This window comes from Anser cygnoides, chromosome 8 (assembly GCF_040182565.1).
Source record: "Anser cygnoides isolate HZ-2024a breed goose chromosome 8, Taihu_goose_T2T_genome, whole genome shotgun sequence".
NCBI classification, from domain to species: Eukaryota; Metazoa; Chordata; class Aves; order Anseriformes; family Anatidae; genus Anser; species Anser cygnoides.
In genome coordinates, this window is record NC_089880.1 from 22,675,567 (window position 1) to 22,692,283 (window position 16,717).

The window sequence follows — 16,717 nt, forward strand, 5'->3', positions numbered from 1 at the left end:
CATGGCACTTCTGGTTGGAGTGCAGTTTATAAGGCAGGGCTGGCCTTAGGCAAGCAATATGTGAGGAAGTGGACTGTGAAGATGGTATTGAATACGTGCTGAGGTGTTCCTTCTCCCTCCGGACTTGCACAGTTTTGCTGTTCTTGTGAAATCAGGTTTGTGAAGCCCCCAGATTTCACCAGTCCCCTGTGGCTGCCAGCTCTGCACACCTGCCACCAGCCTGTGTCCCGCCAGCACACGTGGCACCCAGAGCTGTGGGCCACCTGGGCTCACTCCTCGTCATGCAAAGTGGCTGCAGGAACGTGCGGGCTGCCCAAACGCTGAATCTCCCAGAGAGCTTCTCATGCCCTGCAGCAGAGTACGAAAGCTTGGGCTGCATCCTGCAGCGTGCTGCGGACCAGCACCCCTGTGCCTGCCCTGCCCCTGTGCTGCAGGATGCGGCCCCGGCTGTTGTGCAGCGCTGCGGGGCATGGGAGCGCTGGGACCAAATGATGCAAGGAAGGCGGCCGTCAACGATGATGTGCAATGTGTGAAGTGTGCCTGTCCCCACGCTATCTGTTGTGCCCAGCATGAGCAAGATGTCACGCGGGCATCGTGTCTGTCTGAAATCATGGCAAATGACATCGCTGCGAAGCTCCCAACGGGCACAGCCCTGCTGCTGCAGGACGCAGCGCTCCGGGACTGATGCTGGCTCGCAGCCGTGTCCTCAAGGCGCAGGGAAGAGATCAGCACTACGCAAACTGGAGAGGTTTGTGAATCCAAAGTGGGTTCTGTGAACCTCTGGGCTTAATGCTGTGTTTTTTTGGCACCAGACCATTTGTGTGCGCATGGGAGAGACTAGGAGGAGCACCAAAGGTGCTCAGCGTGGTGCAGGAAGATGGGTGGTGTGTTATGGCCACAGCAGGCGGACTCGGGTTAATAGGCTTCAGTTCATTGGGCATCCAGGGAGCAGATGGAGATAAGACGGGCTTCAGGTAGCAGAGTGGGGAGAGAGGACTGCTGCCGTGTGGCTCCATCACCTCATGAGCCTGCTGAGGCTGCACAAAGGCTTTCTTGCTCCAGTGCAGTTAATTTAAAAAGTAGCAGAGCTCCAGGGTGGGAAATGTGGTGTCCCTGGGCAAAGGCCTGGAAACAAGCAAGGCTGCAGGCTGCCTGCCTGTGTAACACCCCGGGGCCAGCCCAGGCTGTGCCTTGTCTGGTTTTAGAAAAAGCTGTGTGCGAGGGATTCACAGGTCCATCCTCTGGCTGAGTCTCTCCTGCAGGCTGCTGAGGCTGCGTGGATGGGAGAGGAGGAGCTTCCCCGCACAGTACCCAGACCTCATGGTCTTTGCCCTCAGCGATGAGCCCTGTGCAGGTTTTCCCCGCACGGCAAAGGTGAGGTGAAGGCAGAAGGAATAGCTCTGGGCCAGGAGGTGCTGGCTCTCAGAGGTAAGCGGGCAGCGGGAGTGGGCTGGGGCGCAGGGTTGGGTGCCAAACCGGGGCACGAGACCCTGCCGGCATCTGCCCCGCGTTCCCGAGGAAGGCAGCGCTCATCTCTGCTGCTGCCTGACCCAAAACAACCCGGATCCACCAGGACGAGCAATTTTTCAAAACGGTGGCAGCCCGACAATCTGCTCAAAGGGACAGAGCCAGGGCGAAACGGCAAGCATGACTGCGTGGCAGCCCTTCGTGCCCCAGCCACCGATGTCGTACGGTTGAAATGACGTTGGAAGGCCGTCTGAGCTCCTTTAAAGCTGCTGAGCGACAGATGGAGCCTTCGGTGACCGCGTGGCTAAGAAACGTGCTTAATTTGAAGTTTGTATTTTTCTGCCTTCAAGTTCTCACCTTTGGACCTTGCTCTCCTCCCCGCTGGGCTGAAGCGCGCCCTTAGCATCACTCTGTTCCCGCCTGCATGGCAGGGGATGGGCTCGCGATGCAACTGAGTTGCCCATTCTCCTGTCTCTCAGCCTTATTTTTGCCCCATTTCTGGCCTTAGATACTTTATCATGGTGGCAGTGTTGCTTCTTAAGCTTTCTGTGTCTGTTTTGCGGTTCTGAGACCTGAATCTGGCATAAAATTGGCTTTGCCAGAGCTGCTTCTGCTCGGAAATCCCTTCCCCACGTCTCTGGCTCACCTCTCGCCTAGCCGAGGCGCTGCGATGCAAGCGCAAGCAGCAGCTGTGCGTGGGGATGGCTCACTCTCTGGCTTTTTTCCTTAAACATTTTTTTTTCCCCTCCCTCCTCTGCTTTCCGGGAGATGCTCCATCCCACAGTACAGTCCGTCCTGGCTGTTCCCGAGCACCTTCCTCTGCAGCCAGGGCTGTGACTGCGCCGTGGGTTGGGGTTGTTCCGTCGGGCGGTTCGTCTCACACCGTGGCAGCAAGCAGCCCGTTCGGTGTTTGGATCAGCCGCAAATGTAAGCCTGCCTCTTGTCATCTAGATAATTGATTTTAAAAAATATTAAATGGCACCCGACCAAGAAGCAGTCGCTGGGGGTCTAGACATGTTCCTGGTTGCTGATGTCTCCCCATTAAATCTTGGCTCGTGGACAGACCTCAGAGCTTAGTTGTTAATGCACGCAGTTAATCTAACGTGAGCCTTATTAATTCTTTATCGTACATTTTGTAATTAAAATCCTACATCATCATCGACTCCTATGGAAAAGCCAAAGCATGCTGCTTGGATGCTTCTGCTCTCACCGGCCAGACCTTTCCTTGTGCCCAAGCAGAAGTTTCTCTGACACGGTCTGTGTTGTGCCGACAGCAGTGGGGTGCCGTTCGCTGCGTTTTTGCCTTCCCATTGACAGCCTGGGCGCAAAGCAATCTGCTGTTTCTCTGCTCATTGCTTTAGCTCTTCAAAATACCTGGCCTCCCACCAGCTGAGGATTTGTTAAAAATTAACGCGTGCGTTTCAACAGGAGCTGCAATTACATCACCAAAATGTTGTTTGCGAGATATCTGGGGCTGTGGGAGCGGGTCCCCCGCCACCCCTGTGTCCCACCCAGGTTCTTGCCGTTGCGGTTCCAGTGGCTTGTGAAATTCGGATTTATTCAGCAATCATCTCAGTAATTCAGGTCCACCTTGCTTCTCGCTCCTCGTGCTGTTACCTGTCAAGCAGGCACCTTGTCCGTGCCGGGTGCTTGGGGCAGTCACAGTGCATTGCCCCAAGGAGAGCAGCCTGGGTTTGTGCCATGGGCTCGGGGGGGACAGGATGGGCACGGAGGGAGCCGGGCTCCATTGTCACCAGTGCACGAGAGAAGCGACGGTGATAGCCCACGTGGGCTGGGAAAAAGTCTCACTTCACGTCTGTTTCCCTGCGGGGCTGCAGGGGAGAAAGAAACCCCTCTGAGCGCTGAATGTTCAAAGAAAGCCTCAGCTGGCTTCTTGAAGGGGCAGAATTAAAGGCGGAAACTCCACCCGGCTCGTTACTTTGCCAGGCTGCCTCACGGTGCGGAGCGCAGTAAGTGAGCAGCGCGCCGCGTTCCTGAGCGGCTGCTGGCGCTGCGCGTGGGCTGGGCGCGGCGTGAGGAGCACTGCGTACTATTTCGCTGACTTCACACCCAAACCAGCCTGAGAGCTGGCAGGCACGGCTGTGCTTTTTGCTGTCCCTTATTGCCTCGCACAGCCGGCTGATGAGAGCCGGGACGTCCGCTCCCAGAGAGCTCCAACCTTGCTGCAGCTGCCAGGCTGCACCAGGTTCCCAGAAAGTGTCACCCCCCCCGGCATTCACGTTGCTGGGGCAGGGAGCAGGTGAGGGATGTGCATGGAGAGAGGTGTCCCCAGCAGCCCAGGTGGCTCTGACCCACCAAGTAGTGGGGCTGGAGAAGATTTGGGATGACCCCCCCCCCCCCCGAGTGAAGGCTCAGTCTGGTGCTATGGCAGCAAGGACCGAAGCACTCCTTTAAGACAGGGAGTAGGAAAAGGCAGCTTTAATCCCCACGCTAGAGCATTAGGGAGGCTCTTCGTGGGATTTTTTGTGTCTTGAAAAGGATTCAGGAAAATTGGAGAGGCTGCGTAGATCAGAAATGCAAAAACTGGCTTGAGGGTGGGAGGAAAAGCCTGGCGGTTCGAGAATTAAGCAACTCCGTATATTTTGCTCATCAGGAAGATGGATGGGCAGGGGGGTTGCTCACAGCGTATGCACAGTTTCACCAAGAGCAAATGCCAGGCTCTGACAGGCTCTTCAGTCCGGCAGAAGGCAGGAGAGGACGGCACATCCGCGAGCTGAAGCCAGGCAGGGGGTGCGGGCTGCTCGTCCGAGGACGAGGGACGCCTGACGCAGCGCCAGGAGCAGATCCAGCTCCCCTCGTCACAGCCGGCCTCGCTCCTTTCTCGGAAAATACGCCCGAGCCAGACGTAGCACGTTGGGATTAAGGCAAGGCGAGGAACCGCCGCGTGGCGCAGCCTGGTGCAGCGGGATGCCGGGCAGCACCGCTTCGTCCCTTCTCCCGAGGAAGACCACGGGGAGCATGGGGTGGCCGCGATGCGCGCGTGCAGGCTGCCGCTGCCCAGCCGCCTGCGCCGCGGTGAGTGTGACTCTGCTCTGCTCAAAACATCTGGAGGTGGGGGGGGGGGGGGGGGGGGGGGGGGGGGGGCAGGGTTTTTCAGCGCAGGTTGGCTTGTTTTAACTCGTTTCGCGAGGGACTGCTGCCGGCGCTGTTTAATGGGGCTGCTCGGAGGGCGGCCAGAGCAGCAGAAATGCGGAGTGCTGCCCACAGACTGAGCGCGGTGTTCCCCAGAGCGCAGAGCACGCGTTTAGGAATAATGCATGACAAGTGTGTGAGATAAAAACAAGTTTGGCTGGAGTGATCGAGACAAAACAGGAGTGTGTTACAGCCCACGTTTCATTCCCCGAGCCTGTGCATCAGCGGAGGTAATCCCTGTCTAGCTATTACTGGAAAGAGATCTTTGCTCTGGTATTTAGTGGCATTTAATTAATAATAATGTATTACATTAATTAGTATCAAGGCTGATGCGATGACGTAATTTGGGGGGAAGGATTACAGAGTGAGTATTACAGTGAGAATTTCTATAGGGCAGAGAGTCAAATGAGGTTAGCAGGCTCGCTGCGGAGGGAGCCCGGAGACAGATGTGTGTGTGTGGCAACCGGTGCGGATAGTTACAGCACAACTTTATTTGCTGTTGAGAAAAGAGCACGTCGCTGTTATTCACCTTGATGTGTCACACCTTGTGATGTTTGACCTTACCAAACAAAAAGGCAAACAGGTGCTGCTGCAGAGGGAGTGCCTGTGGTTGACGACACCAAGCGCAAGCTGCGTTTGCGGAGCAGTTTTGATGTGCCAGCCTGCTTGCAGAGGAAGGGAAGGGGGAAGTTCTGCGGGAGGTCTCCAGGATGTGGCCCAGCCCTATCAGGATGTAAGAGGCTGAACCAGAGGAGAGCTTTGGCCTGTGCATGTTATGTGGGCACTGGCTTGTACCCAGACCGATGTGAGTGCCCGGGGCAGCTGGCGGGGCTGATGCAGGGCAGCTGGGTGTGGGACACCCACAGGTACCACCTGCTCCTGGTCCTGCTGACATAGCTGCGGTGTGTCCTCTCCCTGAGCCCTTCCTCCAGCCCGCAGGCCAGCGATGCTCTGGGACACGCTCTGCAAACACAGGCTCCGTCCCAGGGCTTAGCGAGTCGATTGCAAGTGGGTTTGTGTGGACCAGGATGTGCCACAGTTCTTGCCCTTGCGTTTGGTCAGTTTCGCTGGGAAAGCTCCAGAGCGTTCCAGAAAGCAGCGCGGCAATATGATAGGATTTAATCAGACTTAATTATTCCCCTGCTGTCATTCTCCTAGCAACATCCAGCTTGACATCTGCCTGCAAATGAAATGTGTAAGCTAAGTAGGAACATGTTCAGACTGAAGCCCTGCCACTCGAACCAGATCGCTCCACTAATCGTTGCTGTAATGCATCTCGTGGCTGTTAGCTGCCAGGTGGTGGTACCTGATTTCCATAAACTCATGGCACTCGCCTCCCTGGCTTTTTCCAGGCAGGTAGGCTGCCTGACTTCACGCTGGGCTCCTTCCAGCACGCTGACACCTGATAGCATGGGGTAGAGTTTCCGAACGACAAACCCAGGCTCCTTGGCAAGCCCCAGCCTTGTTGCTATCTGCCTCCACGCAACAGGTCCCTGCTTATCTGGCTCCTCATCAAAATCAGGTCACCTGCTGTGCCCGCCGAGCAGGCAGTTTGAGCTCTGAGTGCACGAGCAGTCAACTTGCGGTGTTTTAGGTGAGGTCAGAACACGTCCAGAGCAGATATGGTGCAGAGATAGGGAGCTTGCGCTGCCTGGCCGGAAGGATGGAGAGGTGCAGAGGGGAGCAAGCAAGAACTGAGTACTTGTGACACCAAGCTGCAGAGCAGGAGGCGGTGGGGCTGCTTGAGGACATGAGCCTGCAGGAGCTTCTGCGCAGCTGGAGGGGAGGCAGCCGCCTCGGCTGGGTGAGCACGACTGGTGTCTGAAGGTCTCAGCCCTGGGGAGGTGAGGGACAGTGTGCTCAGCAGGGGGCAGATCCTCAGGCTGGGTTGGGCTGCTGTGGTTTTGGCCCCTCTCCACCCCCTGGGATTGCTGGTGCCAGTGATAGCTGGGTGTTGGCATGAATCTGTTCAGATTTTGTGTTGTGGAAATTGCATCCAAAGGGCCCAGCGGGCTGTCAGCATGCCACACGCATCCTGTGTGTCCCAGTGGAGAAGCGTGATGGATCTGTGAGCCCAGCTGCAAGGATGCAGCGCATTCAGCAAGCTGGCAAGGCTGCATTTGTGCTGAACGTAAAGCTGGGATCTCTGTGGTGCCTCAGAGCAGCAGGGCCTCCCCAGCTCTCCATGGGCCCTGTGTGGGCTCTGCCCCTCCCCAGGGGAGTGGGCTGAGCAGGACTCAGCCTGTGCCATCACAATGGTGTCTGCCTGCAGGCGTTGGCACCCAGGCTTGCCCACAGCAGGGAATGCCACCGTGCTGACACCAGCCTTACCCACGGTCCCTTAATTTCACGTGGCTTTCTGTTTTCCTTGTGCTAGCAGTGAATCACGGAGAGTGGAAACAGGAAATCGCTGCTTTTCATTGCTGCCCTGATAAATGCGGGGCTATTCATTACGGTACGTCTTATTTTAGATCCCTCCCCCCCCCCCATTTCTACCTCTTTATCATACCTCCCCGCACTCCCTTCTCCCTTCTCTTTGACATTTTTCACTCGCTCCCTGCCGAAGGAGCACCGGGGTGAGCGAGGCGCGCACCAGGAAGGCCTGGGAGCAGCTCCGGCTGCGTGGCACGAAGGGCGCTGTGCTGGGGGGGGGGGACAGGCCTGGGGGCCCGGGGGGCACCGGGGAGGGGCGGGGCCGCGGCGCCCCCCCCCCCCCCCCAGGCGCAGTGCCGCGCCGTGATTTCCCGCGGGGGCCTTTGCGCGCCGCGCTCTGATTGGCCGAGTGCCGCGCCGTGATTTAAAGCGCGGATTGGGGGGGGGGAGGAAGGGGAGAGCACCCAGCCGCCCCCGCGCATGCGCACCGCCTCCCCACCGCAGCGCCCCTCCGGCGGCGGTGCCGGCGCGCCCCCCTCCCACCTCCGAAGCCCCTCCCGCGATTGGCGGCGGCCGCAGCCCCCCGCTCTCCGCCATTGGCTGCCGCCGGCCGCTATGCGGGCGGGTTGGCCGCGCCTCGCCCCGCCCCGCCCCGCCATTGGCTGGGCCGCGGGGCCCCCTGCGCGCGGCGGCGGCGGCTGGGGCCGGGGCCGGGGCCGGGGCCGGGGCCGGGGCCGGGGCCGGGGCCGGGGCCGGGCCGGTCCCGCAGCGCCCGGCATGGCGGCGGCCCGCGCCCGGCGGCCGAGAGCCCGGGGCCGGCGGTGGCGGGGTGGCAGGGTGACCGGGGACGGGCGGGGCCGGGGGCCGAGAGGGGCCGGGGGGGGCCGGGGCCGGGGCCGGGGCCGGGGCCGGGGCCGGGGCCGGGTCGGGCCCCGCTGACGCTGCCGTTCGGTCCCTCAGGTGGCGTAGGAGGGCGGCCGTGACGCCAGGATGGGACTGCTGGTGCTGGTGCGGAACGTGCTGCTGGCGCTCTGCCTCTTCCTCGTGCTCGGCTTCCTCTACTACTCCGCCTGGAAGCTGCACCTCCTGCGCTGGGAAGACTCCAGTAAGTGCCGGCGGCGGCGGCTGCACGGGGCCCGCCGAGCGCGGGGGGGGGGGGGCCCGGCCCGGCCCGGCCCGGCGGTGCCGCAGGGCGAGGCTGAGCCCCGTGGGTGCTGCCCCCCGGCTGTGCCTCCCGCTCCGGGGTCACCCAGAGCTCTGCAGGGCTCGGCTTTCAGTGCCGGGTGCGAAATGGGGTTCACGCTCTGTAAACCTCCACCGGGGACCTCAGTCCCTGGAATATTCTCTTTAAGTTCACGGTTCCTCATCCTCAAAGCAAAGAGGTTACGTGCCAAGGCTTTCATTCCCTGAATCCTTCTCTCCCCCTTTGCCATCCCCTAAAACAAAAAGACAAAGATTTTCTCCTCTGGTGGGTTTTGATTTCTTCCCCTGATCACATATGTTGGCTCTCTCACCGTCTTACTGTGCCCTTCAGAAATCCTCAGCTTCCACCTATCCTCTGCGCTGTTACCTGCCAGCTGTCTGTCATCCAAAGCGATGTCTCCCGACCCTCTGAAGCCCAAAGAGACATTCGACCTCACCGGATACAATCCGAGGATTGTACCGCGCAGTAATGCCGCAGGAGGGTTTAGTTGCAATGAGACAGAAATTAGGCTGAGCTTTGATTGCTCGGTTATTGCTTTTAGTTCTGCTTGTGCCGATTGCTTGCACGTGAGAATCATTTTTTGAGAATAAAAATAAAGAAAACGATTCCTTTTCTCCCCTTCCTGCTCCGCGGCTTGTTTCAGATGTCTCGCAGCCGGCTGATGCTCTGGATCAGCAGTTGATAAACTCTGATCCGGGAGGATTGGTTTCATGTCCAACAGCAGCCACCAGTCCAATTCTCCTTCCCTGTATCGCGTTGCTGGGCATGCTGCTGGAGGTTCCTGCTGCAATGCCCGATAAGCTTGATGATATTTTTCTTCCTCTGCACACTCCATGTCTGTTGTTACATGCTCTGAGAAGTTGTGTGTGTTGACAGCTGATGGCTTGGAGATGCTGTTTGCACTGATGCAGTGAATTTGACAGGAGGACTGCTAAGGTGACTTGTGCTAGAACAGGTATCACAAGACTCAATTTCTACAAGGAGACACGTAGCGTCTTTCTGGACAGAGAGTATTTTGTTCAGGTTTGTGCTTCAGGGAGGGAGTCAAAATCTTGGTTGTGACCTTCTGAAAACCAGCACTTTTGTCAATGATATGTACAAAGTCCTTCCCGAATGGAAATAAGTGCAGAATGAAGTTAAAAGAACAGCTTTGTCCTGTTATATTGCCAAATTGCAATACGTGCCATCCTTTGCTTCTTTCATAGCATCAGAAATTGTGTTGAGACTTCCCCCAGCCTGTATAACAAACAAACCAAAAAAGCGAAAACCAAACAAAACCCCAACCAAACCAAACAAAAACCCGTGTGCACAGCAAAACCCTTCAGGCTGTAACCTGTGTGTGAACTTTGTTAAATGCGGAGGAGGAACCTTGTCTTTGTGCCATGTACCAGGGCGCTGGAGCAGCTTCTAAATTTCTTCAGGTTCTGCCTCTGGATTTTGTGGCTCTGGTTTTTGTGTGCAACTTCTTGTTTTAAGGCACATCAGTTTCTTGGGGGTTTTGTGGTCATTTTGTGGTCATACAGCGAAGGTGTAGGCAGAGGTGGATTTCCAGAAATTGAATGCTTCTGCCGGAAAAGATGACTTAAGTTAGAATAATTTGTGTTGGGCGTCCTGGCAGCTTCCAGGTACCCAGGGTGTTCTGACAGGAGGTGATGTCACCGTCTTTTTCTTAGGTGTACATCTACTTTTTATTCTAATCTTGTGTTTTAAATGTGTTCTTCATTTAATCTTGGAAATTACGGTGCTTGCATTAAGCTCCTTCAACAGGTAAAAAGCAGCAATGCCAGCTTTAAGATTTAGCTTATCGATCTTTGTCAGTTGTCACAACTGGTATACGCTGTACCATCATTCTTTTTCTTCTAGAGACTTTTATGGATTGTCTTAAATATCACAGCAAGCTCCCTGCAAGTTTAGTGCAAGCAGCAGTCAAATGTAAGAGGGACGATTTTTATACGGTTGCTTTTGAAAGCAGTGAAGGTGGTAGCGGTTGTCAGTTGATCGTTAGAGTTCAGTCTGTACTAAAAAGGTTTTATTTATCATGTAATTTTATACACGAGGAACCTGTGCAGCCTTGAAATACAAATTGAAAATCCTATATTGGGAAACTCGATAGAAGGAGTTGACGTTAAGCTTCTATAAATAAGCATTTGGAAGTTAACAAATAACAGAATTGAGGTTGCTCATTTAACCGTGATTAGGCCTCCTTGAGCACGTGTAACATGATATGACGTATACAGTTGCAATTATATTTCCTTTTATCTAAAGGGAGCCTTGCCTAATCAGTTCAGAAGGCAGATGGTGTTTGATAGCTTCCTGGGCTTTTGTTTTGTAGGTATTCAATCTGTGACCTTGTATATTTCTTCACGACTGATACAAGGTTCAAGGGCAAAAGGAGGTTAGCTTTGTTAATTCCCGGGTGTTTAATAATCTGGGAGTATTGATTTTCTGCATATGTCACTTATTCATTCAATTATTTCCTTTTATACGTGACCAGTGACTGTGTTTGGTGTCGGTGACTCCCTAGCTTCCATGGTCACGTACGTTTTCTCTCTAATCCGTTCTTTGTGCCAGCGGAGGCATGAAGCTAAGCTGGTCCTGGTATCTGACACCCTCGTAATCTCTTCAGAGACTGCTTTTAGAGAACTTGACACCTGTGTTTAATACCAGACAGAAATCAAATTTGTCATAGAGTATGGTGAAAAGTACTTCACCTGCTTACTTGGTGCTCGTGTGATTTGCTCGCTTCATGTGTTAGAAAACGCCTGTGTGTGGCTGTTAGGGATTTATTTGAGTGTAAGAAGTCTGGTCACACCGAGACGTGGATGCTTGTATGTTCAGCTGCTACAGTAAGCGAAGAGTTGAAGTATGTCATTTGTTGCCACTTCTGACACCTCCAAGAAGGGAGCTAAACTTCTGAACAGCCCGAAAAATGCACGTCGGTGGTTCTCTTACCATCTCTGCCTAACTTTAGATCTGTCCTCTTCGATGCCTTCATGAGTTCTGAGAGATCTTTCTCCTTACTGCGTGACTCTACACCTTGCCAAAACACAACGGGGAGTTGAAATGAATTAATTCTCTAAGGCTTATCTTTCCTGTGACAGGAATAGACTAAATTCAACTAATGTGAGCTTGTTAAGATTGAATTAGGCTCAGCTGCTTCTTCCATTCAAGACAAACTGCCAGCGGCTGTGACCCCTCTCTTATCCTTGTTGTGAGCATGGGGATGGGCTGTTCTTCCCCCAGCCTTGTCTTTTCCATGTGTGTGGTGATGCTGCTAGCTCTCAGAGCAGCAGGTCGGTGCAGAAAGAGGCGTGTAACACTGCGAATGCTGGGCATCGCTGGGACTGTGCGAGCAGTATTTAGGATAGAGGTGAGCTTTCCTTTTTTCCATTTTATTTTTCTTTTCTCTTTTCCTGATTTCCATAATGCAGCTTTGGTCTCTGGCAGTAGCAGTAAGAGAAACCCCTTCCTGCAAGTTCTTCCTGGACCAGCAGTCCCTCAGATTCAAAGTGCTGGGTTGCACTGTGGCGTGCTAAGCGCGTAGAATTGATAATGTGAGGTGGGAGACAAAGAAGGAAATGAGAAGGTTGGTGTCAGGGTTAGGTCTCCTGTACGTACATGAAGGACCTCACAGCAGCAGGTGATTATAGCTCTGTTTACTCTTGTTTCCGGGCAGTGAGTTGCCAGGGATTTCTTAACTAATAATGGTAGTGATAGCAGCAGGCTTTGAAGGGCTGAGACATGCACCACAGCCTTTTTCCTAACAGCTCTCTCTCCTGTCCAGTGCCTCGGTACATTTGGCTCCGAGGAGGAAGGAGATGGTATCTGTGCTACTGTGAAGGAGGCAGCACATGAGAAAGTGCCCTGGTATCTCTGGAAAGTAGGATGGAGATGGAGCCTTGCTGACAGTGCCTCAGGATTTCCTTTATCTGCTCGGAGGAATACTTTTTTACCCAGAGCTGTGAAGGGCAGAATATGGTCACGTTAAAATTAAATACTGATGTTTGTTACTTAACCTGGTACGTGTATAGCTGATTTCGCAAAAACGAGTATGTTGTAAGGAAGGAATGATTCCATTTAAAATGTCCTGGCTATGGAAATATTGGACTCATCCCCCCAAGGCAGCAGTTTTTTTTTGGCCTCTCCAAATATTGAAATACGTTTGGGACGAGGACAGTGTGACCATATTTTCCTGTTCTCTATTGTATTTGTATCTACATTAGCATTGAATTAATTGGAAAACATACACTCACCTTCAGGTACTTTTGCCAGAACCCAAGTTAATACAATTTGTAACTATAGATTTTGAGCTCTCAGTTTGAATGTGGCTTTTGAAACATCCCCAGGTATTTTCTGTTGATGTCTCCATAACAATACCAAGTCACTACTCTGTCATCTGTTGCTTAGTGCTATTTTCAACTCAAATTCTGGAAAGGCAGCCAAAGAGATAAAGCTCTGGGAAGAGATTTTCTGAAGGTATTTCAGGACCCTTATCCTTTTTCTTCTTTTTTTTTTTTTAATATCTGTTTCTATGGGAACTGAGGAGACATAAACAGGCAAAACTGACTCACTTCTGGTTGCAGGTTTTTCGTCTGCTTGCATTTCCATGGAGACCAGTCTCACAGCAAATAAGGCTAAATTAATAAAAAGCAATCAAACTTGTACCTTTCGCATATGGTTTCTCTCCTTCAAAATGAAATGGTATTTTTGTCAATTCTCACATTAAGGACTGAAAATGTGTTGAAGAAACTGATCTTTTTACAAGGGTTTGGAACGTGCATGCCCTTCCTTGTGTGGTTAAAGCCTCGCCATACATGTGATGGTATGTGGCAGGGTTATAGCAGTTGTAGCTTGAGTTACTGGGGCTGTCACTTGTCCTACAGTAAGGGAGGGGATCTTGCTTACCATGATGCCTGACTTATTTCCATTCCGTTCTTTAATGACAACCAACTAAAAAACATTCAGCACCAGTGAGCAGCCAGGCTATGGAGGCAAACTCATCCCCTTTTGGGGGAAAAATGTGCACTACCTTCGTGTTCAGACCTCTGCATCTGGGAGTCACTGTCCTATTTGCCTTTGCCAGGAGAAAGAAGCGCAGGAGTGCTCCTATAAAAATAACATTTCAGGGCCAGCTCAACTTGGCATTGCGAGTGTAAATCTCTGATGAAAGTGGCCGGAGCTCAGCTGGCTGAATTTAGGGTTAGGTGGATGAGGAAGCACATCATTTTCTGCTGTGGGATTATGAGGCACTTGTGTCCCTGTTGGTGGGGATGACAAACAAATGGTGATGCTGACCGTTTATTTCAGTTGTTCTGTATCTGTCTATGGCCACAGCCTCAGGGGTGTGTGTTTTTTTTTTACGGTGGACTTTGCTGCTGCTGCTCCTCCTTCTCGGGCTGAAAAGCCTGATAGATGCTAACCTTGTGGGCATTAGTTGCTTTTGAGAGTTGTTTTGGGCAGTATTTTGCAGCAGCATGGGCTTCCTGAAGCAGTTGCTTCTTTTTTTTTATTTTTCTTTGCAGGGGCAGAGATTAGAAACAGAGTTACTAGGAGTTCACAGTTATTAGGATCTTCACAGTCGGTTTCTTTACTCAGCTCTTCTGTAGTTCATGTTAATGCTGTACTTATTGTACCAAAACTGATAATGAATGGTTAGAAAGGTCTTGTAAAGCGGATCCAGCAACAAATAAAATGGATTCAGCAGCAAATTTAAGGGATCTTTTCGCTGCTTTTCAGGTGCTTTAGAGATATGAGTATCACAGTGATGCCTTTTTGAAATAAGGGTTCAAAATAGGAAGTAACTTCTCAAGAGAGCAGTGAATATTAGACATAAAGATGTAAAAAAAAAAAGGGGGGGGGGTTAAAATGTCAGTTGCCTAGTAAAATACACTAACTTTTCTAAGAATTCTCCTGTTGGGCTGAAATGTTTTGCTTGTATTGAGCTTGAAAGTAGAAACTTCAGAGCGCCAGCTGTGGTGGCCAGATCTCTTATCTGTGCAGAACGCTGAAAAATAGATTTGGTGCCCAGAAATTGTTATCGCTGTTCAATTTACTTTGTGCTCCCTGGTAGCCTGCCAGAATAAGGAGTGTGGCTAAGCCCAAATTCCTGGAGCTCAGGAAACTCGGTCGTGGCAGTGTCCTCCCCAGGGGTGGTCGTGGCTGGAGGCGGATGCGGGTGCTCCTGGTGCCCCCTGTGCTCGATGCCCTGCACACCCGTGGCTGCTGCCCCTCTGCTGCTGGCACACGTGGAGCCGTCTGCTCACCGGCTGTGCCTCTGGAGATCTGTGAAAGAGTTAGAAAAGAAATGCAAAAATTTCAAGCGGCGCTTCACAAGGTAGGTCGAAGGATGTGGGTGGATATGTGCTTCATCTTTCTCTGATCCTTTACAACCACGCTGCTCCGGGGACTCTGCTGTCTGTCCCTCTGGGAATTTCTGGTGCTGCGGTAACAACAGCACGGGGCAAAACTCTGCCGGGGCAATGGGAAATGTGCCTGATGGAGCCCTCGAGGGCAGGAGTGAGCATTTCTCTGCAGGAGAAGAGCTCCCTGCAGGCTCCCGAGGCTTAGGGAGCTCCAGGGGCAGGTTGCTGGCAGCAGTAAGAGCAGAGCACCCTGAGCGCCTCTGGTCCGTGGAGTAGCTGTAATGCGGTGCTTGCACTTGCTCTGTCTCCTTTCCAGCTTTTTCAGCCCCGAGTTACTGCTTTAGTTATGAGCCAGTATTGACTTTCCAGCAAAGTATGAAAGCGAGGTGCAGGAGTAAGTACTTCTCCGTCCTCCTACACTAGGATAGTTTTACATCCTAAAGCAGTCAGGTGCTCTGGCTTCTCTTCACGGTGGCAGGCTTGTCACTCCGTGAGTCCCTCATTTGTGCCTTTGTGTCCCCCCTCTCCCTGAGCTTCCCCTGCTCAGCCACTGTGCGGTTCTTCCCCATACCTCACTGTTTGGGTTTGGTGAGCAGTTCCCTGCCTTGCCTCCATCCTGTCACCGTACATCCCCTTGGCACACGAAGCCTGCGCCTCTGCCCTGTAGCTGATGCAGCAGTGGCTGTTGTGCCTTCAGGTGTTACCGGGCTTGATGGACGCTCCACCCCAGCACTGGTTTGATTTTGGTGAATACTGATGAATAGATCACTCGTATTGATGAACAGATCACAGACTTTCCCTGCTGGCCTTAACATAGGTAGGCTGGCCTTGGGCATCTTTCGTGCTCGTGTCAGTTCTGCTGGCGTGGTTGGGGCAATAACGCCTGGCAAAAGGAGGCTGGTTGTGCTTTGTCTCGAGCTGGACAGCTGCGGTCTGGCCATGGCCTTAGTATTGATTCTGACCACGTCTTAGGCATGTTTTGGAGAAGAGGTTTTTCCATAGATTGTCGTCTTCTGCCAAGCTACTTAGTGCTTTTGTTGCTATCAGAGCTCATTTTTCTGCTGGAAACGGAAGTTACATCCCGGTGCCAGGCTGAGGGAAGGCACCAGCCAAGCCTGGCGATGACTTGCAAGGATGGTATGGCTGGGTCGCGAGGTGCAGCTCTGTGAATCGCATACCTCTGCGCTTCCCAAGGAGTGCAGCTGTGTACCCACGCACCAAGCAGAACGTAATTCGTGCTCTGCGTGCAAATCCTGAGTAGCTTTTGGAACCCGAGATGGCTGACTTATACCACAGGAGTGCGTCGCTCTTGTATGCACTGCCTTCTTGAGGAATAATAGCTCGTGAGGCTAGCACGAAATTCTAGTCGGGTACAGAAACTACAAAGTATTTCATAACCGGTTCTTAGTATTGTGAAATAACCATATGCTTGTGCAATCAAAGGTACGTGTCTTTGGGGGTCAAAATTTAGCTCTTCTTGCTCTGTTCGAGAGCAAAAAAAAAAAAAAAAAAAATCAGAATGTGTTAAAAAATAGTTATTTGCAATTTTAGAAACTTATAAACACATAAGTTGCTTGTCTTAAACTTTTTTCAAATGATGCTAGGATCCATCCTACTTTAACTCAGTCCCTGTTACAAGGTGTCATTTTTTTCTTAGCTATTTACCAGTGGATTTCAGTGCTAGGAACACTGGTTAAATCTCATCTGAGCGTGCTTACTCATCTGAGCTGGGTAAGTATGCCCCTTACCTCTTGGAACAAGCAGAGGTAACGCAGCGTAGCTATAGAATGCTTTAAAGGAAGTAGAAAGAATGTGAAGGCACAGAAATCAATAAATGTTGAGTTTTTCAAATGGGTAAGTAGCTGAGGGCTTCCCACACACTAAGGCTTACTCTAAATAAATGTTGACAAGGTTAATAATTTATATGTACAATTAAATCTTTTTATCTTCGTCAGAAATGAATCAAACTCCTAATAGCGGTAATGCTACGTAAGCATCGCTATTCAGTTGCGATTGTGTCTAGAGATCCTAATCAAAAAAAATGTACTGAGACATTTCTTAGGATGAAGGGTGGTAGCTTAAACAGACTGGACTCAGGAAGGCAGAGGAAGCGGAGGCACAGGAAAGTGAAATTATTCCGTGTCACACAGCAGCTCAA

At 52.3% G+C, this 16,717-nt stretch overlaps 1 protein-coding gene across 11 annotated transcripts in view; it reads left to right on the forward strand.

Annotated features, from left to right (window-relative positions):
• Window positions 1-16,717, forward strand: part of ST3GAL3 (ST3 beta-galactoside alpha-2,3-sialyltransferase 3) — a 183,212-nt gene that overhangs the window by 3,994 nt on the left and 162,501 nt on the right. For 4 of the 11 annotated variants that reach the window (XM_048059217.2, XM_048059205.2, XM_048059206.2 and 1 more), the window contains exon 2: window positions 7,954-8,098. In XM_048059217.2, coding sequence (XP_047915174.1) covers window positions 7,954-8,098 — 145 coding nt within the window. Of the gene's footprint in view, window positions 1-4,253; window positions 4,504-7,000; window positions 7,076-7,953; window positions 8,099-11,429; window positions 11,568-16,717 lie in introns of those variants that run through there. The other 7 variants (XM_048059212.2, XM_048059209.2, XM_048059213.2 and 4 more) reach the window with 7 other exon arrangements.